This window comes from Carassius auratus, chromosome 30 (assembly GCF_003368295.1).
Source record: "Carassius auratus strain Wakin chromosome 30, ASM336829v1, whole genome shotgun sequence".
Classification (NCBI taxonomy): domain Eukaryota; kingdom Metazoa; phylum Chordata; class Actinopteri; order Cypriniformes; family Cyprinidae; genus Carassius; species Carassius auratus.
In genome coordinates, this window is record NC_039272.1 from 2,763,204 (window position 1) to 2,789,174 (window position 25,971).

At 37.5% G+C, this 25,971-nt stretch overlaps 1 protein-coding gene across 2 annotated transcripts in view; it reads left to right on the top strand.

The window, feature by feature from the left end:
• The window catches only part of LOC113048867 (teneurin-1-like), a 129,440-nt gene that overhangs the window by 74,197 nt on the left and 29,272 nt on the right, over positions 1 to 25,971 (top strand). Inside the window, exons 7-22 of one of the 2 annotated variants that reach the window (XM_026210779.1) lie at positions 2,691 to 2,899; positions 6,851 to 7,061; positions 7,171 to 7,272; positions 7,696 to 7,890; positions 9,832 to 10,032; positions 12,409 to 12,594; positions 13,696 to 13,725; positions 13,818 to 13,964; positions 15,056 to 15,272; positions 16,027 to 16,146; positions 17,500 to 17,761; positions 18,691 to 18,958; positions 21,084 to 21,227; positions 22,222 to 22,471; positions 22,981 to 23,001; positions 25,704 to 25,936. In XM_026210779.1, the coding sequence (XP_026066564.1) occupies positions 2,691 to 2,899; positions 6,851 to 7,061; positions 7,171 to 7,272; positions 7,696 to 7,890; positions 9,832 to 10,032; positions 12,409 to 12,594; positions 13,696 to 13,725; positions 13,818 to 13,964; positions 15,056 to 15,272; positions 16,027 to 16,146; positions 17,500 to 17,761; positions 18,691 to 18,958; positions 21,084 to 21,227; positions 22,222 to 22,471; positions 22,981 to 23,001; positions 25,704 to 25,936 (2,796 nt within the window). The remainder of the gene's footprint in view (positions 1 to 2,690; positions 2,900 to 6,850; positions 7,062 to 7,170; positions 7,273 to 7,695; positions 7,891 to 9,831; positions 10,033 to 12,408; positions 12,595 to 13,695; positions 13,726 to 13,817; positions 13,965 to 15,055; positions 15,273 to 16,026; positions 16,147 to 17,499; positions 17,762 to 18,690; positions 18,959 to 21,083; positions 21,228 to 22,221; positions 22,472 to 22,980; positions 23,002 to 25,703; positions 25,937 to 25,971) is intronic. The other variant, XM_026210780.1, reaches the window with a different exon arrangement.

Below are 25,971 nucleotides of genomic sequence, written 5' to 3' on the forward strand. Positions count from 1 at the left end.
AAAAAAAAAAAAAAAAAAAATATATATATATATATATATATATATATATATATATATATATATATATATATATATATATATATATATTTGTAAGTATTATATTAATATATTTTAAAATGTAATTTATTCCTGTGATTGCAATGCTGTAGTCTTCTGTGTCACATGATCCTTCAGTAATCATTCAGATGTGTTAATTTGGCACTCAGGAAATGTTTCTTATTATAAGCATCGATTATTAAAACGTGGGATTTGTGCTGCTTAATGTTTAGTAAGAGAACATCATTATTTATTTATTTATTGCTATATTAAAATGTATTTGTAAATTGTAACAAATTTGCTTTATACTGTAACTATCTCCTTGTCTTCACTTACTGTTGTCTTTCCTCTAAATCTTCACTATCAGTATAGCCTTTTTCCTTTTTGTTTTTACACATTATGATGTTCCATTAATATTTAATGAAATAAAATACAGTCAGTTTTTTGGTAGTCATATTTTATGACAAGAAAGTAGACAGGTTTTGTTGTAGGGGCTCTTTAGCCGACATTGTTTCAGCGACTTCTACCTGATGTCTTCATGTTATGATGCAAAGATGTTCCCCCTGGAGCAACTTTAATCAGGTGTTAAGCGTCTTGCTCAGGGGCACAGTGATCGTAGCCCTTACAGGGCTCAGACCTGCAATTTTTTTGGTCTAGCACAGATCTTATACTATTGGCTGCACTAACCCAGTTTTTCTGTCCATGTATGCATTAATGTACAGGCGTGCCTGTTCTGTCAAAGCTAATGTAAATAACCTGCTCCTAAAGCGGTGTCTGGATACAGCAGGTGGCGTTTCATCTTTGCCGTCACCTGAATTTAACTCTAGACAGCAGAGCTTTTCAAAGAGTGCTGCAGATGATCACTTTTGATTCACATCTCCTGAACCTCTGAAAAATACATCATTCTTCTTGACACTAAAGAAGATATGGAGATGTCTGTGTTGATAGCATCAGAGGCAGGATTCATTCAAAAGCCCTCGGGCACCGTTTTTTTGTACTTTTCACATCTACAGCCTTCCTGTGAGCGTCCATCAGAGAACTTGAGCTCGGTTGCATCATGTTCAGTCTTTAACAACTGTCACCCTATATACAGTAGCTAAAAAAGACTAAGAGGAAGCTTTTGTCATCTAGCTGTATAAGATTTTTTATTACTTGATTACATCAATTTTAATGAATAGCTCATTTTAAAAATATATGCGATTATTTATTTTGTCTCATGTTGTTCCAAACTGTACCACTTTCTGGCTTCTGTGCAATGCAAATGGATAATTAATAAAGAATATTCTAGCAATGATATTTCACATACTGAAAGTGAATGAGGACTACACCAGTTAAGCTTAAAGGGGTCATATGATGCTTTTTTTAAAGATCATTATTTTGTGTATTTGGTGTAACAGAATATGTTGATGCTCTAATGTTTAAAAAACACATTATTTTAAAATACTATATACAGGTCTTCTATGGCCCGCCTCTCTCAAATTTGTCATTTTCTACAAAGTCCCTCCTTCCGATGAGCGCAGTCTGCTCTGATTGGCCAACTTACCCAGTGCATTTTGATTTGCCGAACACTGCTACCGCTCGTCGGAAATGTAACACCCCTTTCCATAATCACAAGCTTTATCTTAAAAATTTAATTTAAAGACAGTTAATAATGTACTTAGTTTTACCTTCAGTTTATGACCGAAAGAAGAACAGAGTCGAGGCACAGACTCAGTGATGAAGCTTGAATGTGTTTGCAGTACACAAGCCATGGACGGTTAAGACAGCTGACTCCACTGTGTGTCCGTCTCTCTTTCTCTGTCACACACACACATGCTTATACACACACACACACACACACACACACATACACACGTGATGCGCAAAACTCCACATTTGAACATCCGTCGTCCATAAAATGCTTTGCTGTTCTGTTGTACGTAATCTTAAACATTACTAAATGCATATATTTTCAGAAGGCCCAATAAAGTGACTTTTCTTTTGCTTAGATACACACAACATCTCCCTGACATGACTGCTCTCTAACTCCGGTTACTGAAACCACACCTTCTTTCTTTGCGTGAACATTTGGGTGGCATTACACAAATATTTCCAAATAGTGACGTAGACATGTGGGGTCTTGTTTAAATTTGATAAAGAAAATATCACATTGGATTTGAGACTTTAGTCTTTGCAACTTCACAGATCTAAAATTCCAAAGAGAAAGAGAAAATTGAAATCGCATCATATGACCCCTTTAAAAAAAGAAAAATCACCAAGTCATCTGAACAATATTTCAGTCAATTTCACACACAAAGCTATAATATGGAATGTGAGACTGGAAATAGTGTAAATGAGTCATATAGACTACTTTGATGAGGCTTTTATAGTATGGGGCTTTTGTGCTCATTTTGAAGCCTGAAAGCCTGTTCAATGTAAATGCATACAAAAGAACAACCCGAATATCTTTGAAAATCACTCCTTTTGTGTTTTGTGGAAGAAAGATATTCAGGTTTGTAATGACATGAATACATGGCATAAACGTATACTATAAAGCTTATGTTACAGATCCACATGGAAAACACTTGGTCCAATCATCCTTCCTTTCAGTTTCTGTCCCTCTGGATAAATCAAGAAAATTCTATGTGTTTTTTTTTTTTTTTTTTGCTTGACAGATAAAGAGGTGATTCAGCGAGGCAGGGTGATAGAGAGGGGAGAGGTGGCTGTCGGGACACAGCTGGTCCAGGTGATTCCTCCTGGACTCTTCTGGAGGTTTCACATTACGGTTCACCACCCTGAATATATGAAGTTCAACATCTCACTCACACGGGATGCTCTGCTGGGCATCTACGGCAGGAGGAATATACCACCTACTCACACGCAGGTAAACACATGCAAACACAAGTTCTTTCATTAACAGTGTTGCACATTGTTTCATGTGCTATATATTAGTAATATAAATGTCAATCTATTAAAAATTAATATAAAATGAATTAGTCACATATTGATATTTGCAAATAAAAATCCCTAAAGAAAGATCGTTTAAAGAGTTCCTTGTCATTGCCATTGATTAATTTTACAACATTAACACTGGTTTCCTGTTTATTAATGTGATGCAGCTTTTAAATGACTTGACAGTAAAAACAAAATACATGAAAGTGGCATTATAAAATATATTCCTTATTTTGGCTTTCAAGATATTCCTTATTTTATTTACAGATTATTAAACATTAATCACCTGCGTGTGTGAAGTTTAAAAGTAGTTCAACTTTAAAAACCATATCTCGAGACCCCTGTGTTTGTATTCTTTTGTTCTATTGTGTGAAAAATGTGCACAAAGCCAGAAGTTTTTATATAAAGTAATACTGCTTTATAATAAATAATTATGCGTTTGTATCAGACGGCATGTGAGAGAGTGTGTTAGTGTGTTTAAAAGAGAGTGTGTGTTGTGCATTCATGCCCAGGTTTAGTCACGATTCCTCATGTTGGTAACCGTTTTCTAAGTACATATTGTTATGACTGGCAGATAATAACAAGGATGATCAGGAGCGTATCTAACAAGGTACTATAGACGACCCCAACATGTTAATTACATCTCATTATTCAGGATATCATCCGAGATTAACTGTTCACTTTGCTCAAGAAATTAGAGCCCGATGTAATTCAATTTAAGGCTTCTCGTTTTCGCCTCATTTGCATATGCGCTCGCATGTAGGCGGAGGCAGGGCAAGGAGACTGGTTAATTGTTCCTGCTTAATGAAAAGCTTTCTTTTGTGCATGCATATCAGAATAGAGATGTTTACACTGCCACAGCTTCCGCGGGTCTACTTCGGCACGCACGAGTGAGAGCTCGCGCTTGTGCTCACGTGTGTGTTTGTGTTCACTGAGGCCTGACAGATCGCTACTGCACTGAGACTGTCAACTCCATTGCGGCTCCCACGATCGTTCCTCAGTTTCTCTGGCTGTCATTAAAAGCAGTGGGGCTCTGGTGCAACTGCTGCCCTGCTGGCTCCTGCCTGTCAGCGTGAGAGTCATTACAGTCGATAGGGCTTCAGTGCCTCCACTGCTTCCAGAGTGACTCCGGAGGAGGAGAGGGACTCATTATAGCCAGAGGGTTCTGTAGTGCCTCGGAGAATGCCGCTCATTGATGTTTCTGATGTTTGTAACAGCTCTGTCTAAACACTGGCAATCCCCCCCCAAATACAGACAGACAGACACACACACACACACGCCACGTATCTTTTCCAGTTTCCTTGGAGATAGATTTATCCCACTTACGGGATGGAAGTGACACAGTGTGTGAGGTGATGAGACAGACGCTGAACACAGATATACTGATCGCAGGCTGAGTCAAACGAGCGCAGATGGTGAGCTGTAAACGCTTGGATGTGAATGTCTCGAATCTGCAGCAACTCTTGACTTGATCTGGACTCTTTGTGTGTGAATGTCAGCGTGTCTGGCCGTGTTTGCTCAAACTGCAGGCCTGTGTGTGGATTTTGTAGCATTTGAAGGCGAAGGTTCTTAGTTTATGCCCACCAGTAACACATGCCAGTCACGATGGGGAGCAGATGAGGGAGCGGAAGATACTCATGATTAATGCCATTAACAGATAACAGATATATAGAACTTTGCCATCATTAGTGAACCATATCATATAAAATAATGTTACATATTGTGCTTAGAACCCTTCAGCACAATCAAGTCTTAGTTTTCATTGTTAGTTTATCTTTCTTAGTTGTTACTTGTTTTATTGCTTCTTTACTGGAACCCTCTATTATTTCTTACCCTCCAAGTTTATTTTTTGCTGTTGTTTTATTACTTTTTTTTGCACTACAGATGTTTCATTTTATGTCTTAACAGTAAATTGTCATTGTGTAATGTATTCCTTTGTTTAAAGGGGGGGTGAAATGCTATTTCATGCATATTGAGTTTTTTACACTGTTAAAGAATTGGATTCCCATGCTAAACATGGACAAAGTTTCAAAAATTAAGTTGTACGTTTGAAGGAGTATTTCTGTTCCAAAAATCCTCCTTCCGGTTTGTCACAAGTTTCGGTAAGTTTTTTTCGAGTATGGCTCTGTGTGACGTTAGATTGAGCGGAATTTCCTTATATGGGTCCTGAGGGCACTTCTCCCGGAAGAGCGCGCGCTCCCGTATAGCACAACACTGAGAGAACAACAGACTTCACTGATCAGAGCGAGAGCGTCGCGAAATGTCACAAAAGGAGTGAGTTTGCACAGAGTTCTGCACAGATTACCAAAAAAAAACAGCATTAAGGGACCAGTGGATGGAGTTTATTTTTACAGAGCATCAACGGAGTTGTGCAAGTGTTTGTGTTTGTTCCCTGCATTTCGAAGATGCTTGTTTTACAAACAAGGCCCAGTTTGACGACGGATTTGCGTATTGTTTATTTCTTAAGGATGATGCAGTCCCAACGAAAAAGGGTCACGATCGTGTGTTGGAACCGCAGGCGGCGAGTAAAACTGCTTCAAATATCTCTGCCTCCTTGCTAGTGCGTCCGCCTCCCCTGCCAGAGACCCGGGTTCGAGCCCCGCTTCGGAGCGAGTCGTTGCTGCTGCTGCTCTCGTTCAGTTTCAGCCTCGGGATCTGATTCTGGATCATAAATAAACTGCTGAATCTGACTGTTAGCCATGATTTGTTTTGGTTGGTTTTGTCCTCACGGTAATGTCACAGCTTCCAAACGCTCTCAACGCAAAAGCTTACTGGTGCTCGTGATTCTTTAGCTCCGCCCACACGTCACGCCTCCAGCCGGTCGTGTTTTTCCGGGAAAAATCGATACAGACTATCTTTCTCTTATGAATATAATAAAACTTAAGATTTTTTGGAGTTATGAAGGATGCAGTACTACTCTATAGGTACTCAAGATTAACAGGATATTGAGTGAAAACGAGCATTTCACCCCCCCTTTAAATTTAATTAGGTTAGTTGCTACTTTCTTGGTTTACTCTGCACTGTTGCTGTTTTTATTTCTTTTTGCATTAAAAATACTTGGTTTTATTTTGTATATTCATTTTACCTCATTTGACATTGTTAAATCTATCACTGTTTTGTTGGCACTTGTTATTGGCTGCTTTCTTGGTTTGCTGTATTTTTATTTTATTTTACATTAATAAAAATGTTGTTCATAGTATTTGTTTTTGATGTTTTTTTTGTACTACTGGTGTCTCATTTTATTTCTTAATAATCCTTTTTTATTTAATTATACATTTTTTGTGTATTTGTTCACACAGTTTTACTTAATTTTACCTTGTACAGTGTATTACTTCATGTTTACAATTATTAATTGATGCTTCCTTAATTTCTTTTTCTTTTTCTTTTTTTATTATCCACTCACACTTTCAGTTTCATTAAACGAATAGAAAGATATATGGGGTGCCATGCATTAACCCCGTGGAGACCTCCTGTAGGTGCAGATAATGAATTTGTTTGGTATCATGATTTTAAATTCTATCTAAAAATAGATTGCCAGACATGAAGGCATTCAGAGGGTTTGTCAGACACATTCCCTAGATGAATGCAGTGAAGCGTGGTTGTTTCCAGTGTTGGGTGGATATACTTGATTTACTTTTTCCAGTTCTGTAGGATGCATGTATTGGGCATATAAATAGGAGCTTGTTTTCCTCAGAGACTATGCCAAGGTTGGCAGCATCAACATCAGACGCATTGGGTATAGTACAGGGCGATGCTGAGACACAGAGCACCAAGTTACGGACAGTCAGTGCCAAGGGCATGAATTCAGCTGTCGGCCTCTGCTATGTTCTTTTTTACAACAATTTAGATTAGATTCACAAATAACTGTGTCCTTTCTCTCCAGTTTGACTTTGTGAAGTTGCTGGATGGGAGACAGCTGATTAAACAGGATTCCCGGAATGTCAAAATTCCAAACCCTCCTCCGCGAAGTCTGCTGGTGTCGGCTCTGCAGGAGACGGGCTTTGTGGAATACCTTGATGTGGGCACCTGGTACCTGGCCTTCTATAATGACGGTCGAAAGATGGAACATGTGGTGGTGTACAGCACACCCATAGGTGAGAGACCAACAGTTATTTGAATTATTTTCTTTTTAATATAAAAATGCTTGGTAACAATACACAAAATAGACAGAATTATTTAATTGTATTGTGTCTGTGTGTTCAGAAACAATAGATGGTTGCTCCACTAACTGTAACGGTAACGGAGAGTGTGTCGCCGGACACTGTCACTGTTTCACCGGCTTCCTGGGGCCAGATTGTTCAAAAGGTACATCTGAACAGACATATTAATCACACAATGATACACAGTAATCTCGCAATAATATACATATTCAAAAAGTAACACCTACACAACATGATCAGTTTTGCACAAATACAAATGACATAGTCAACATTTTATCTCTACAGCAGCAGTCGAACTATAAGCCTAAAGGCATACTCACACCAAGCATGATGACTATAAGAATAAATATAGTTTAAAAATATCAAGAATCCACATCACAACTATAAGGTTGATGGCACAGAGAAACAATATCATTGGTATCGCTTGCAGAGCGATTGCTTGTGAAGCTAATAAGCGACGAAAACATTGATAGCCAATCAGAATCCATCATGCAAAGAAGCAGACAACACTATTACAAAGTATTACTTCTTACAGTACACAATGTATATTTCACTATCTATATTTCAGACTCTTGCCCAGTGCTGTGTAGTGGTAACGGCGACTACGAGAAAGGTGTGTGTGTGTGTCACGCTGGATGGAAGGGGGCGGAGTGTGAAGTGGAGGAAGGCCAGTGTATCGATCCCACCTGCTCCAACAATGGAGAATGTGTCAACGGAATCTGTGTGTGCGCTCCTTCTTTCAAGGGCGATAACTGTGAGCAAGGTACAGCTCTCTGTCACCCCCACACACACACTTTCATTAAAACATTTTCAGCTTTTGATGGACTAGATTCATTTTTAGATAGAAAGATTGAGTTTGAAGCACAAATAACCCTCATCTGCAACGTGACCATCATGATGCGTGTGAGCGTGTGTGTGCGTACAGAGCTACTAGTCTATCTCCACGCCTTGTTTATGATGAATGTCCTGTAATTGGATTTTAAACACACTTTCTCCCCTAACCATTAAGCTGGAAATTCATTGCCGCCATTTTAGTGATAGAGAGAGAGACAGAGAGAGTTAGAGAGAGAGACTCCAATTTAATCCCATGGATATCCATCCGCCAAATTAGCTTTTCCATCAGACACCTTCCCCCTCTACACACACACAAACACACACACACTGAACTGAACATAATGTTGCAGTTGTAATTGTAATTTACATGTATTTGTATCTTGTTCTTTTTTGTTATGTACTCTCTCTAATTGTACTGTTTTCATGTTTCACCTTCTCTGCCTCTGTCTTAAGCTATTCAGCTATTCAGACAGAATTCATTTTCTAAATGTTTGAGTTACGATTATTAACAGAGGACTCCCATGATTTCATGTATTGATGGACCGAATAGAGATCATTTAATCTAAATACAATATATATGAGTAAGGAAAACATTGAAGTTAATACCTGATTCTTTTAATATGTTTACATTTATTCATACTTTCACAAGCAATTATTGCTATGGTGGATGTACAATAAATAGGTATCACAGTACAGAGCCCTGTAAATGTGTGTGTGTGTGTGTGGTGGGGGGGATTATATATCATGTCCATGATCCTCTAGTTAATTTCCATGATTTAGTAAATGAAAACGAGTGAGTGAATTAGTCCAATATGGCCACAATTTACTACAGGGAACAAATGAGTAAACTGTGTAAATACCTTCATTGAATTTTATTGTATTCCTGTGAGTGCACAGTTGAATTTTCAATAGCTATTACTTAGGTCTTCAGTGTTACATGGTCCATCAGCAGTCATATTAATATGCTGATCTGATCTGATTTTTTTTTATTTATTATGTTTTTGCTGCTTAATATTCTTGTGGATATCATAATACAGCATTGCCTTTCAATGTTTGTGGTTTAATTCAACAACAATGCATTAAAATAATTAAGAGTCAGTATAGACATTTATAATTGTGTAAAATATTTGTATTTAGAAATACTGTAAATTGTATTTACAGTTTAAAAAAAAAGTATTTAGCAGCAAAATCTGTTTAAACATTGATAGCAAAAAGAACACTCATTAATAGTTGGGCACTGATAATAAATAACAGGAAAAAATTGCATGAATATTTTATATAAGTATATGTCAATTGATACTAAATATTAAATTGTGCCTCTTCTGTGTATCTTGGTCGTCTATATAATAACAGTGCTAAACATAATCTTCATCAAAATAAATACAATTATTTTTGTAGTAGTATTTAAATTATTTGTTTTTTTATTCAGTGAATATTCTTTCTCACTTACCAGTACAACCATTATGCTAAGCTCAAGTATTACTCTACCCAGATCAAGTGCAAACTGGTCCAAATCCATAATGCAGATGCACTAGACGGCACAAGAAATTCAGATGTAATTAAAGTGTTTGACGTAGGTCAGAATATATGAGAAGATGCGTCGTGGAAATAATAATATACTGCAATCACACGCTTTCCGATCCGGATGGGATTAGATGTCTCAGAGCTAATTTGCACCGCAATTTCTACCCGAGTTAGTTTGAAGAAAAACTCGATTCGAACAGGATTTAAATCATGAAGTACGTCGCTGAAGCCCCAATTTTCTGAACTTCCTCAGGGAAAACTAGTTCTGTCTGCATATGGCTTTATATGCACCTGTAATTAAATGCTCATGGACTAACTTGTTATTTCTGTGTGTGTGTGTCTACAGTGGATTGCGTGGACCCCTTGTGCTCAGGTCGTGGTGTGTGTGTGCGTGGTGAGTGTGTGTGTTCAGCAGGCTGGGGAGGTGAGAGCTGTGAGACGGCACTTCCTGCCTGTAAAGAACAATGTTCAGGTCATGGAACGTACCAAGCCCAGACAGGGGGGTGTGTGTGTGAACAGGGATGGAGCGGTGACGACTGCTCTGTAGGTGAGTATCAGTCAAAACACACAGCTTTTTCCTTTCATCTTATCATTTGTAATTATAGTCTTGAAAGTGCTTTTTCATCATTTGGTCATGCGTCTCTCACTCAGAAGTTTCTGGTTTTAGTTTGATTCAGTTAGCATTGACCCCAAAACTCCAAATCCGGTTCCGTTCCTGTCTGACAGAGTAAAGCAGGGCCCTGTGTGCAGGAGTATGGATCGGCTCTTAATTGTAATTTGATATACACTGCAAAAGGGGAATGTACTTTCTTTAATAGGGAGAAAACGGATTCGTTCTTATTGTCTGATTGATTGTGCATCTCGTAAATGAAACCTGCTGGACTGTGGAATTTCCTGTTTTACAGATGGAGAAAGAGGTTTGCCGTTAAATACATGATATAAACCGGGCACTTTCCACAAATGCAGTACACTATGGTATCTCATTACTATTTTAAAAGCTTTAGAGGTCCTTTTTTTATTATTATTATTTTTTTATGTGTTTTCATCCCTTTCTAGAGTGGGACAGGAGGACAACTAAACAATCTCAAGCACAACGATTTAACCCTGTTACACAAGTTATTGTAAATATATATATATATATATATATATATATATATATATATATATATATATATATATATATATATATATATATATTTCCATGAGGCACGCAAGTTTAAAAATAACTACAAGCAAACATTTTGTCCTAGACTTGCTATCCTCAACTAAGAGATAACTTAATTTCAGGTAAAATTGCCACCTTAGGTGTTTATTTAATGTTTAGTGCTATAAAATGTAACAAACTGTATTAAACATGTTCCAAATTTGTGTTACAAGGTTGCAAAAATTTTAGTTCTCAAATAAAATGAATAGAAAATAAAACAACATTGTAATATTTAGTCTGGCCTCTCCTGAGGTTGACAATCGATATATTCTGAAGGTTAAACTGCTCCTTCCATTGTGCCAGTTGTTGAAAATGGTACTTCTTGATAGATTCAGGTCTTATTTTGTAATCTATTCATGGAACGAGCTACCAGTTTCATCATTTCCTGGTTAACAATGATGATATTTAAATAAGAACACTTTTTTATTACATAGAGATGGCTCTTCTGGAAGATCGGCAGGATTTTGTAACTCATTGCCTTTTGGCCACTGGCTAGAATATGAAAGCATTTCTTAAATATTAGATTATCAAAATGCATGAATATTACAGCTTGAAACTGTCCAAGCAGTTAAATTGATAATGTGTGTATTAATAAACATTCTATTTAATGCCCTTCCTGTCATTTCCAGACATTTATGTCTTGTGTGTGATTGAGAGGAAGAGCTCTCGTCTGATGTGCGTTCTGGAACAGCAAGGATAATTTGTTTTGAACGGTACGAGACGTGGAGGGCGATAGGAGCGAGAAAGACAGAGGAGAGGCTGTCCAAACTCAACGCTCAGTGCTGCAGTTACAGAGGAGAAATGTGGCAGCTGATTTTAAGTGACTTTTAAGATATGAAAAACTGTCATCTCAGTTTGACCCGTCACGAATCCTGTAAGTACGCGTGAAGACAAAGCCATTCTGTCTGAGGGCCAGAGAGCAGAGATATCTTACTCGTTCAGGGAAATTGTTTTTGTCATGAAACCGTGCTAAACTCCGTCTTGAATTCAGAACCACGGTAACACTGGAACAGTTTCGGCTGGTGTGAAAAAGCAGGCTGTAGATGTGTGTGAATTGCTGCTGTCTTTATACTCATTTCTCACAATTAAAGGTGCACTCAGCTGTAAATAACTTGTCAAAAGTCTTCTAGAAAAGGGCACTTCTATATGACAAAGAATAAAAAGTTGTTTATATAGTATACTGTCAGACAGTCCAAACAGAATGAGTGAAAAACTCCAAATGAGCAGTCCCTACTGGAGCGATGAAACAAACCGTGACGAACGGCAGCATCCGTGCCACAGATTGAGGCAAAAATGCGGGGAAGTCAAGTGCAGAGTGCGAACACATGACCACACCACTAAATTCCTCCGTTCAAGATATAACCACAGCAGGAAGTGAGCTGTCGGCAGTCCTGGTGCAGTGCAGCAGCCAGCTGTGAACCAGCATGATCCACCAACAACACACAGAAAATCACTGGATTGATTTCAAGAATGCCCATATACTGTACGTTTCGTACGAGATGGAGGAAAACAGACAAAAAGAAAACTGTGATGTGAAGCAGTATGTGTGAGTTAGTCAACATGCAGTATGCCGTGCATTCAGTAGGTGTCAGTATTAAAATCCAAGATGAAAAAGAAGCAGCAGCGTAAACAAAAACATACAAAGATTTTATTGTGTTGATTGTGATGAATGGTAAAAAATGTATTTTTCTCTCTGTCGCTTTCTGTCATTTATTTCAGAGGTTTGCCCCGTTCCCTGCAGCGCCCATAGTGTGTGTGTTGCTGGACGTTGCCAGTGTGAGGAGGGGTGGGAGGGGACCACCTGTGACAAACAGGCGTGCCATCCAATCTGTGAAGAGCATGGAGAGTGCAGAGATGGACAGTGTGTCTGTCAGCCCGGTTGGGAGGGAGAGCACTGCACTATTGGTATGTCCGAATGATTATGTGACAATATTATATATACTGTTATACAATTCAAAAGTTTAAAGTTAGAAGTTAGATTTCAATTTGAAATAAATGCTGTAGTTTTATGATAATAGATGAAGAAATGTCTCTTGAGCACCAAATTGAAAATGAGTTCTATGAATGGTAATGTGACACTGTACATTCAGCTTGACATTTTAAAATATATTAAAATATAACATTTTAAATTGTAATAGTAGTTTACAATATTACTTTTTTAACTGCATTTTTTTTTTTAAGAAATGTGTGCATTAGAGAATTTCAGTTGCCTGACCTTTCATTGTCCAACACCAAACTATATATATATATATATATATATATATATATATATATATATATATATATATATATATATATATATATATATATATATATATATATATATATATATATATACATACGCACACATACAGTATTAAATGTATAATTATAAAATAATTTAAAGCTGTTAGGTTGCATGGGGAATCAGTGGCACTACTCTGTGAATAATTTGTGTTTCACAATACTTTTTTATGTTGTTCTTTCTGTGAATAGGCTCTAACACCCTCTTTTTTTTTTGTAACATCTTATTTCAGTCTTGATATTTACTTGACATTTCACCAACCCTTTGACAGCAGGGTGTCACATTTGATTAACACGTTAGCAAGACTAGCAAGCTTTTAGAAATCATGCTCTAGACACTTTGTAAATATCATATCTTGATGATTATTTGCCTTTTCAGCCAGTTTTCGGCAGTAATTTGACAAGCTTTGTGCATTTCTTATGAAACATGTAAATCAACTGACACTGAACCAACATGGTTTTTGCCTTGCAGATGATGTATAAACTAAAGTCTCTCTCCCTCCTCCTCCGAGTCAAAGCGCGTTCCTTTAATTGTGGCGCTCATGATGAGAGCAGTCTGTGAAACTCAGGGGACAAATATACGCTTAAGGCAGCAAACGACAGGGACACTTAAAAAAAAAACAGCAGTGCACATACACGCACACACAGAGCTTCTCTGAAGTATGTCTCCAATGTAATTTCTCCTCTTTGTTCTCTCTGTCTTTCATTTTGTAACTCTTTCAGCAGCACATTACCTGGATCTGTTTGATAAAGGTAATTGTATGTGTCTTTTGTATGAACAATTTTACTCAAGGTCTGAAGAAAGAACACTGTGATTATAGATGTGCTGTCCCTCTTTCCCTTAGATGCGTGTCCGGGGTTGTGTAACGGTAATGGACGCTGTACGCTGGAGCAGAGCGGTTGGCATTGTGTGTGCCAGTCAGGATGGAGTGGGCCGGGCTGTAATGTTGTCATGGAAACCGAGTGCAATGACAGTAAAGATAATGACAGCGGTAAAGAACCCTATATAAGACGAGATGTGTGGATGACAGATATAGCACAGATGAATTTAGCTTTAGGTTAGCAGGCACATACTCACAAAGGTATTGTTAAGGCATGACTAGCTACACTACTGTTCAAAAGTGTAAGTTTAGTTAGAAAAAATTAAAAAAGACATGAATCATTTTATTCAGCAGTAATGCATTCAGTTGATTAAAAGTGACAGTGAAGACTTTTATAATGTAATAAAAAAAAATTGTGTTGAACTTTACCGTATATTTATCAAAGAACCTTTAAAATGTATTATGTTTCTGACCAATATTTTCAACATTGATAAGTAATATTTCTTGAAAAAATCTAAATCTGCATATTACATTACAATGATTCCTGAAAGGAATCATCCGACATGATCTGAGTAATGGAGTATAAATTTAGCTTTGCCATCACAGGAATAGATTGCATTTTAAAATATATAAAATAGAAAATAGCTCTTTTATAAATTGGTATAATATTTAATAGTTTTACTGTTTTACTGTATTCTTGATCATATAAATCAAATAAAAGTATTTGAATGGTACTATATGTGCAAGAATGCACAACAAAACCTGTTGTATAATAAAACACTTTGGCTCATGTCTCAAATTGTGTGAGTGGGTTTAGTTAGCTATATATTTAGTACATAAATATAGTATAATACTTTATCGTTAGCTAAATCTGGCCAAACCTCCCTTAGGGGCACCCTCAGTTAAAAAATAAATCATAATCACTTTTTTTTTAAATGTAGAAGAATTTTAAAAGTGCAAAAAAAAAAAGAAGTAACGATTAAGCTGAGTCTGTAGTGATAAGCATTAGCTTTATATTAAAACAATAAATACACGTGTCCTCTTTAAGGCGACTGTTTAAACATATGTGTGAGTGTGTGTGAGAGAGAGGTTTCTGGGTTATTCTCTCAGAGATTTTCTCCTGTGGGAGGTTAAAAACACAGATCCTCTTTAATGGAGCTGACAAATGAGATCACGCGCACACAGACACATGCAGAGCAAGGGCAAGCTGCATCAAGGCTACATGTCTCTGCATGTAAAGTGTGTGTGTGTGTGTGTTTCAGATGGTCTCATGGACTGTGTCGACCCAGACTGTTGTAGTCAGCAGGTGTGTGTGAGCGCCCCGCTGTGCCAAGGCTCGCCTGACCCTCGTGACATCATCCAGCAAAGCCACGCCCCTTTTGAGACACGCCCTTCACGGCAGTTCTACGACCGTGTGCGATTCCTCATTGGACGGGACAGCACACATATACTGCCAGGAGACCTGCCATTTGACAGCAGGTGATAAACACACACCTGTAAATATTAGCACAAGCACGCTGAGCCAACACACATACGACATCAACTCTCTTTTTTGTCAGACTGCAATAGACATCTTATTTCAGACTTTGGTCACGATTGACAGCACTGACTGGCCGTTTAAGCCAGCAACACAAATCCATTCGGATATCCTCATTCACATGCGAAATTGAAATGATACGCACAAACCCAAGCATCCACTTGCATGCCAATGTTGCCAATGTTTTGGCTGGAAACGGGGGGAAAATAAGGTCAAAGTGCCTGGAGTAATTTGAGAGAAAGAGGTCATGGACTGCTCATTGAAAATTATTTTGATAGTACAATCATAATGGTAATTTATGCAGGTAATTCTGATTTCTGAGATATTTATTTTGCATATCAAATTTGTATCCTCCTCACAGAAACCAAGACATAGTGTTAATATGATAATGGCAAAAATATGTCCATACACTGATAAATATGTTCAAGCATTTGGTTAGCTTGTGTGAACTGTTCCTCAGGCTCTCATATGCTGATACAGTAACAGCTAGCTGCTATGAGCAGTGAAACTCAAACCAAAAATAATCTCCCAAAATGATTTTTGCAGTCATTGTCTAGTTTGAGGAAGTTTAAAAATCGATTGAAGCATGTATTGTATTTTTCTCTGATGACTGAAAAGAGAGTGCGCCTCTCTCAGTTTCGATCTCTCCTGACAGATCCGCTGTCTCTCTCTCTCTCTCTCTCTCTCTCTGTGCAGTCGAGTGTGTGTAATTCGAGGTCAGGTTTTGGCCACTGATGGAACTCCTCTAGTTGGTGTGAACGTCACGTTTCAGCATAACCCTGAATATGGATACACGCTCAGCCGACAGGACGGCAGGTAACACACACTCTTAAATATTTTTTTAAAGAAAGAAATCCAATGGAACATGCACTAACACACACACACACACACACCCTAGATATTGTATTAACCCATCCTATATATTTCATTTATATATATGAAGATATTGTGTATGTTCTGCTTGTTCTGGGGACGCACTAACAAGGAGGCAGAGATATTTGAAGCAGTTTTACTCACCGCCTGCGGTTCCAGCACACGATCGTGACCCTTTTTCGTTGGGACTGCATTATCCTTAAGAAGTAAACGATACGCAAATCTGTCGTCAAACTGGGCCTTGTTTGTAAAACAAGCATCTTCGAAATGCAGGGAACAAACAAAAACACTTGCACAACTCCGTTGATGCTCTGTAAAAATAAACTCCATCCACTGGTCCCTTAATGCTGTTTCTCTTTTGGTAATCTGTGCAGGGTTGTCTTGCCCTGGCAACCAAAAACACACTTCTTTTGTGACATTTCGCGACGTTCTCGCTCTGATCAGTGAAGTCTGTTGTGCTCTCAGTGCTCTGCTATACGGGAGCGCACTCTCTTCCGGCAGAAGTGCCCTCAGGACCCATATAAGGAAACTCCGCTCCATCTAACGTCACACAGAGCCATACTCGAAAAAAACTTTCCGAAACTTGTGACAAACCGGAAGGAGTATTTTTGGAACAGAAATACTCCTTCAAACGTACAACTTAATTTTTGAAACTTTGTCCATGTTTAGCATGGGAATCCAACTCTTTAACAGTGTAAAAAACTCAGTATGCATGAAATAGCATTTCACCCCCCCTTTAAATAACATTCTGTTATTTAAACAGTGAACATAATATTTACATTACATTTTATGGCTTAATGCTTTTGTTTTCCTATACTTAAAAAACTCCAAAAGTTTATTGTCATATTCTAATTGAATTTGAAATCTCAGATATTTAATGCGGACAAACACGGACACATAAATATACCATTCAACCACAAACACGTAAATACACTGTTCAACTAAACAAAATTTGTTCAAGTTAGATTTTTTTAAGAATTTAATAAGGCTACATTAGATTGCTTAGAAGTGACAGTAAATACATTTACTATTACAAAAGATCTCTGTTTCAAATACATGCTGTTCTATTTCCAGTCATTTTCCCAAGAATCCTGAAAAAAATAGGGTTCCACAAAAATACTAAGCAGATTTTTGAAGGATTTTGTGACACATAAGACTGTATTTTTGATTACTTCTTTTAACTCATTTGAACAACAACAATCTTTTAAATATGAATGCTATGTATTTATAGCACACTGTCTTGTTTATTTGGTTTATGGTTTTTAAGTGTGTTCATATTTTTGTTTTCCCTACTAGCTTTGATCTTCTGGCGGTGGGCGGAATCTCTGTGACTCTACTGTTCCAGCGCTCCCCATTTTTGTCCCAGATTCGGTCTGTCTGGCTTCCATGGAACCAGTTCATGGTCCTGGACCGCGTTTTTATGGAAAGAGCTGAATCCAAACCACCTGTCTGTGACCTGAAAAACCTGATCAGTCCACATGCCATTGTTCTGTCTGCTCCTCTCCCTCGATTCGCCGCCGACTGTGAGGAAAGAGGAACTGTCTTACCTGAACTACAGGTGCAAGACTCAATCACTCTGAGAAAACACTGGATGCAATATCCTAAACACCTGCAATGAGACTATACCAGAATCAGTGTTACTCAAGTCTCTTGTATACTTCAGCTCTATTTATGTGACACATGAAACTGCTCGCTTGCAGTGTTAGACGTGTAATACCTGATATACACTGCGAGCTGATGCTAGAGAAAGAAGAATGTTCCTATTATAATCAACAAGGCATAAACACAGCGTAAAAATACGATTTCTGCAGTGCTGACATTTTTTTCAATTATAAAGTGCGCATTTTTAAGAGCCCAAATCTCAGTTGCGTGAAACTTGACAACTATGTTGATTATAATGTAATGAGAACGTTCTAATATTGATGCGTTGCTCACTTTGAGTGTATAATTTACTCAACGTTTGAAGAAAACAGTCTCTCTGAAGTTGACTGATGAATTAAACAGCAAGTAATTGAGGAACACAGTTCTCAGCTAAATATAGATGCATAGCCCACAGTAACAAAATAACATTTTGCCCACACAAAACCACTATTTTAACTTGGAGTATTAATAATCATGATTGCAATATCAAGGGAAATCAAGAAATTTTTGTCATTTTCACGCAGTCCTTCTGCTCATGTAGAGCGTTTCAAATCAGTCCCTTATGAGAATTCATTTCATTGGGCAGTAGCCTATGTAGGCAGTAGACAGCGAGACAGCTCACTCAGTTTTGGAACGAAGCTTATGTGTGTGTGTGTCTGTAGGCTGTAAGAACTGCAACCTGTGTTTATGGGACATTTATTTGGCAGCATTACAGCCACTGGCTCGGGTTTTGTTCCGTATGGAAAGTGCATGCAGTAAATAGAAATACAATTAATTTTTCTTACTCTAACTGTGCCTCTGCCTAATTCATCCTTGTTCTTTTTCCTTGTCTCTTTCTCTCTGTAGGCGGTCCAGGAGGAGGTGGTTATCCCTGCTACTATTCTGAAGTTAAGCTACCTCTCTTCCAGAGCTCCGGGCTATCGCTCTCTCCTGAGAGTGGTTCTGACCCACTCCTCTCTCCCGCCGGGCTTGGCCAAAGTCCATCTGTCTGTGGCCGTCCAGGGCCGGCAGCTTCTGAAATCATTTCCTGCAGCTCCAAACCTCATATATGTTTTCTCCTGGAATAAAACCGACATCTATGGCCAGCAGGTCACGGGGCTGGTGCAGGCACACGGTGAGGGTTTCTGGACGTGTGTGAGAAAGCAAACTTTTGTTTTTAAGATAAGCCTTTAATTCAGTTTTTACGTAATAAATTAATCACGAAATCCTAGTTCAAAAGGTCAGTTTTTAACTGAAAACTTGAATAGAGCAAGGATGCATTAATTTGATCTGTTTTAAATAATTGCTGTTCTTTTGAACTTTCTATTCATCAAAGAATCCTGAAAAATCATCACATATTATTATATAAAAAAAAAATTTGAGCAGCTGTTTTCAACAAATCTTTCTTGGTAGCACTTTATTTTACAGTCCTGTTCCTCATGTACATACTATGTACTTATTATAGTAATTACAATAACTATGTAATAACTAGGTACTACTCCTGAACCTAACCCTACCCCATGTATTTACCTTGTATTACCAGAACTTTCTTAGATAAATACACTGTAAGTACACTATAAGTACATGTTAGTACACGTATTGTAAAATAAAGTGCAACCTCTTTCTTAAACATCAAATTAGTATATTAGAATGATTTCTGAAGGATCATGTGACACTGAATAAATGCTGAAAATTAATCACAAGAATAAATTACATTTTACTATGTATTGATATAGAAACTTAATTGTAATAGTATTTCACAGTCATTCTGTTTTTATTGTATTTTTGATCAAATAAATGCATCCTTGGTGCGCATAATGCTCCTACCACCCCTAAACCTTTAAATGTCATTATAACCATTACACATGGAATAAAATGTCAATATACAGTTGAAGATTAAGCAGAGCAACTGGATTGAAGGTACATCAGTAGTGCAGTTTAGTCTCTTTCATAACTGAACTGTTTGAACAACTGTTTAGAACTCCAAACAAGACTGACAACTGTATTCTACCTCAAAATACCCCTCTTTCTGTCCTTTTTCATAAACTGAGATTGACAGCTAGCTAATATTAATGATTGACAGCAAGAAAATAACCTACAAAGCTCACACTTATGTCCTGGGTATATCAATGATGTGACTGACAACTGTTTGTCAAGTGTGGTTCCATTCAAGTCGATCGAACTCGCTTTTAAAATTTAGTTGTGACCCCTGGAAAATGTAAGGAACTAACTTGAATGCGGTTGTCACTGTCTTTTATGAACGACCGTATTTAGTGCTCCAAACAGGACTGACAACTGTATCCTTCTGTTGTATGATCGCAGCTCCTTCTCCTTCCTCATTATTTCGAGATCCATCACAATGACAGCAATCAGACACTGCGGAGAGCCTGAATCCATCATCTTTTTCTCATTGAAAAGCATTCTGTTTAACGGCACACTTGCGCACCTACTGAATAATGGCTAAAAATGAGTAATTACTGGCTATTATGGAAGAAATTAACTCCTGTTTTCAAGTGATAATTAGAAAGAATTAAGCAAAAACAGTCCGTAGTCACAATAAACAAATGTGTGAAATGTGTGAACAGCTGTTTTTTTTTCACAAAAAGAAATTACTTATCCACAAATTACATGATGCTAATATATCTATAGTGTAACATTTTGACAGTAATATATTATTCAACGGTAGAAATACAATACATACAAATCCTCACTCTGTACATAGGCAAATATAATTACTGGTTAATAATTATTATTCATCCTCCTAACTCTGTTTATGTTGGCTACAGCTCAAGCGTTGCTATTTTGAAGCATCTGTCTAATTAAGTTCACCGTAACACCATGGCAACACAACTGTATCTGAAGCAAATTTCATTTCTGCACATAGACTGTAGCAACCTGCTGCTCACTTTAACTGGATTCAGCTCTTTAAGCAGTTTCCTATGATGCTACACATTTATGTAGAGTAAGGTATTTGGAGATGTTGTTCCCTAAGTTCACCTCAGTCTAATTAATCTTGTAAAATGACCGTAATTATTGGCTATTCTGAGTAATTTATGCATTAAAATTATGTAGGTTCACTTATAAATGAAGAATCGCCAATGAAATTGTGCACGAGTAGGTACATTTGTTTATTCTGATGCTGGTGATGGTTTGTCTCTTTTGGATTTTGATGATGATGGTGATATATAATGGGCTATTTCTGGCACGTACACTTACTGTACGTGTGTGTGTGTGTGTGTGTGTTTGTGAATTAATGGCAGTCTCTGTTGGATACGAGTATGAATCCTGTCTGGACGTTGTTCTCTGGGAGAAGAGAGTTGCTCAGCTGCAGGGCTTTGAGCTGATGCCATCAAACCTGGGCGGATGGACACTGAACCACCACCACGTCCTCAATCTGGAGAGTGGTGAGGGATCATCTCACACACACACACACACACACACACACACACACACACACACACACACACACACACACACACTCATACACACTGGTATTTTCTTCAACTGTGGACACTTTTGGCCCTGTGTACTTCTATAAACTTAAACACTTTTCAAAATCATAAGATTATTCAATTTTCCTTGTGAAATGCTGAAAAAGTAAGACCGTATTACATGAGAATTGTCAAATATCAGTTTTTTTGTGTTTTTTTTTTTTTTTGCCCTAAAATCTCCAATCAACATTCAGTTTTAGGTGGGAATTAAGAAAATTAAATTGGAAACATTTTTGGAATAAAATGGCAGGCTATGTATCCTTTTATCCTAAATACACATAATTCATATTTTCCCAGTTTTGGCATAACTGCTTAGTAAGAGACGATACATAAAATATTACCTTATTGTCTTGTATTTTATTTCAAGCATGCTTTTCACCAACACAGCTGTCTCATTTGTAACTAAATACACTAACTTTTGATCAAATGTTATTATTACAAGATTACTGGCCGCAGGTTAAATGACATCACTGTTGGATAATAATCATTTGTGTAACAAGCCATTTTCACACCACAAAAGTCTATTTTACATTATCATAGATGTATATAGTCTTAGGAGAATTGTTTTATGATGAATTTCTGTTTTGAGATTGAGAGCCTAAAAGCTAAAATAATCCATTCATAAGAGCAAAATAGTCAAATCAAAGTTTTAAAATTAAAAGTTGATACCTTGGACCTTCATGTGCTCTAGGAAAAATGAGCTTAAACTATGAGCTTCAGACAGCAGCATAACAGAGTCCAAATGTGGAGCATGTTTAAATCTAACATCCTCCCAGTCAATAAATCCTGTTGGCTCCTGAGAGCTCCCTGGATGGCAGTTTGTACCATTCCTTTCTTTAGGGTCTTATAGCACCATCACATTTCATCATTCTTCAATCTAATATTCTGTTTCTTTTCTCTTCTGCAGGTATCCTTCATAAAGGTAATGGAGAGAATGTCTTTATTTCCCAGCAGCCTCTGGTCATCTCCACAGTGATGGGGACAGGGGCGGTCCGCACAATCCCGTGTCCAAACTGCAACGGCCCGGCTGTGGAGCAGAAACTGTTTGCTCCCATCGCTCTGGCCTGCGGTTCGGATGGAAGTGTGTATGTAGGTGATTTCAACTACATCCGCAGGATTCTTCCCAACGGATTCGCCATCACCATCCTGGAGCTCAGGTCTGCCATCTTCCATCAGCAAACGATCAGTTATTTCTGAATAGTGTTGTTTTTTGTTTGATTGTTTTTTGTTGTTGTTGTTGTTGTTTTTTTATTATTGTATAAGTAACAGTTGTATGTAATTTCTATTATTTTAAACGAATAGTTGTTATTTGGTTATGTAGGAATAGTGATGTTATGTTTTTGTTTATTTTTAATTAGTTGTTTAATTATAATACATTTATTTTTTGTACGTTTTTAAGCCATTTGTAATTATTTTTATTATTGAAAAAAGGTTGAATCATAAACCCTCCTGAAATATTTAAATAAATAAAATCATAATGTGACATTTAAATTAAAGTTTTATTTAAATTATTTAATTATTAGATCAAGTAGAAATTGCACTTGAGGTAAAATATATTCATATCCGCTCTTTTGAGCTTAAAAAACTTGTAATTGTGATAATCATCTGAGGAATATCTGTTTTTAATTGTTGACTTAAATTTTTTTTTTCCATGTTACGCATCCAGAAATCGTGATATTAGACACAGGTATGTTTCTTTTCAGAACCGATATCACCATTTAGTCTCTCAGTCGTTTATACACTGCACCTGTGCTTGAATTCATTATTTTTATTTTGAATCTCCATTCATCCATGCATCAACCTTGGAGGAGCTATAGAGGTTAAGTGACTCGAGTCTCAAATGCAAAACAACTCATTTAGAGGCAGCAGCTCCTATAGTAAGTCAGCCGAATCAAATTCTCAAAACTGGATATTTTCTCATGAGAAAGCTCTAAATAAGATTAGTATATTTAATAATATACTGATACACTACACTACACTAATGCTCTAAACATAAATATTCCTATGCACATTAACATTAGTGATAAAATTATTAGTTGCCCCAAAACTTTAGTCAATACATCCCATTAACCCTTAGCTTTAATGACTACAACCTTTTCCTTCCAAGCCTTTAACTCCCCTCTTTTATTGCATGGGTTGTTGTTGTTGTTTTTTCCTTTTTCATTTTTTTTTTTATCCATTTATAGTTTACCTTTTAATTTCTATTGAGCATATCACATTTGAATAGAAACCATGTTTTATCATTTAATTTTTACATTCTAATTCATGGTATCTCAGTGTGTGTATGTTTGCAATTGTTCTATTTTTTTATTTCTATGTGCATGAACCCATACACAGGTGTGTGTTTTTGTGTCGGCGTGTGTTATGAAGCCACACAGTGGCAACTGTTGCCTGTAATCTTCTGTGTGTGGTCAGGAATCCATCTGAAGCATTTTTCTGGTCGATGGAATGAACACTTACAGCTTTTCTCAGCAAACCACTGGCAGCGTCACACCACAGTCTCCCGTTTATCGTCTGGATCTTCCTCGTTTCATGTGAATTTAGAAACGGCGCCCCCCATAGAGAGGGAGTTAGAGTGTGGGATAGACCTCTGCCCCACAGACTAACACTGACAAGCGCACTGTAATCCTTTATCTTTGCGTGCGCATGTGTGTTTGCGCACAGTATTACATCCCACAGCAAGGGGGAAATCCTACCTTCAGCCTTCTTTTGGAGATAACACTTCTGATCAAACCGAAGTCTAATTCGACCTTGCAACGACTCAAAAGAAACTCATAGTATTAACATTTTCAATTTCATCAATCTGTCAGTAAACACAGATAGCTTGACTAGGTGGCTTTTTCCCTTTATTCCTGTATATCGAAAAACGCTTTGAGAGAAACGTGAATCTCTTTTACTATTTTACTATGGTTGTAAATTGGTTAATGGGTTTATGAAGTAACTATTTAGATTTGTGCAACATTTTGCATTAAAAGTCTGTGCTTTGTCATGGAATTGAAGCATGACCTTTGAACTACAGAAATATTCCCATTTATCATAATGAAACAGCAAGAAATTAAAGAAATGTTGATGTTTTTCATGTAAATTTGCTTAATGGCTTTGTTGAGTAACTATTTACATTTGTGAGACCCTTCTCAAGAGCATCTAACAGCAGTGCACACTTTGTCAGTCTATGCATTTTTAGGAACTGAACCCGTGACCTTGGTGTTGTTAGCAGTTAAGCTATAAATACACTGTTCCCCTTTATTATAACAAGAACAGCTTTGAGAGAAATAGTAATGTTTCATTTTACCATTTCAATATTGATTTGAATTTGTCTGGCTTTGGGGACTATTTTTGCTAACTGTTCACATTTGTGACCCTGGACCACAAAACCACCGTCATACGGGTCAATTTCTTGATATTGAGATTTATACATCATCTAAAAGCTGAATAAATAAGCTTTCCATTGATGTATGGTTTGTTAGGATAGGACAATAATTGGCCGGATATCAAATAAATCTTAAGTACTGAGAAAATCACCTTTAAAGGTTTCCAAATGAAGTTCTTAGCAATGCATATTACTTATCAAAAATTATGTTTAGATATATTTACAGAAGGAAATGTACTAAATGGAACATGATCTTTACTTAATATCCTAAAGATTTTTGGCATAAAAGAAAAAAATATAATTTTGACATACAATGTTTTATTTTTTTTGGCTATTACTAAAAATATACCCCAGTGACTTGAGGCTGGTTTTGTGGTCCAGGGTCACATTTGTGTTTGAACGCAAAGTAAATTCTTAGGTGTACACTTTATCAGGTATTGCTGGCGGTTGAGCAACATGACCTCACAGCCCTTACACAATTCTAATCCTCAAACCCAAAAGAGTGAATCAACTTCCCTCAAATGTCAGAGCAGCAGAACGCCTCGTAATCTTAAAGCACCAAACTTAGACGCCACAGGTGATGTGTCAGTGGACGTGTTTCACTTGGACAAAAAGAGCACAACCTCAAAAACATGTTTCTCTTGTCAAAAGACAAAAAAAAAAGCCCACATAAATTCTTTTATACAGGACAATGTTTTGCCCTTTCAGGAAATCAATTTTTTCTTAAGGAACAGTTGAGAAAGAGGCAGCAGGTAGATCTGCTCTTAGGGCAGATGTGGATGGAAGGAAAAGAAGATTATAGACTGGCAGGGGTCCGAGGCGCTGGCGGGGTTCAGAATGAATTAAATTTCTGCATGCCGCTAAGACCTGGAGGTTTTTCTTTTTACTCTAACCTTGTGTGTGCACCAGTCTGCGTGCAGTTGTTTTTCGGCACAGATTCTGACTTTATGAAATAGTTTAAACATAAGAATGTTGCCGACATGTGTGTAGCCCTGCTTGTTAAAATTCTCTTTCTCCAGCTCCAGCCCGGCTCATAAGTACTACTTGTCTGTGGATCCTGTGCGTGAGTCGCTCTACCTGTCGGATACCAGCAGCGGGAAGCTGTACCGCCTGAAGACTCTGACTGAACCCAAAGATCTCAGCAGGAACGTGGAGGTGGTGGCTGGCAGCGGGGAGCAGTGCACACCCTTTCACCCGAACCAGTGCGGCGATGGAGGCAAGGCCACTGAAGCGGCGCTCAGTAACCCCAGGGGTGAGAATCCAGTGCACACACAATTCAAAGAGAAA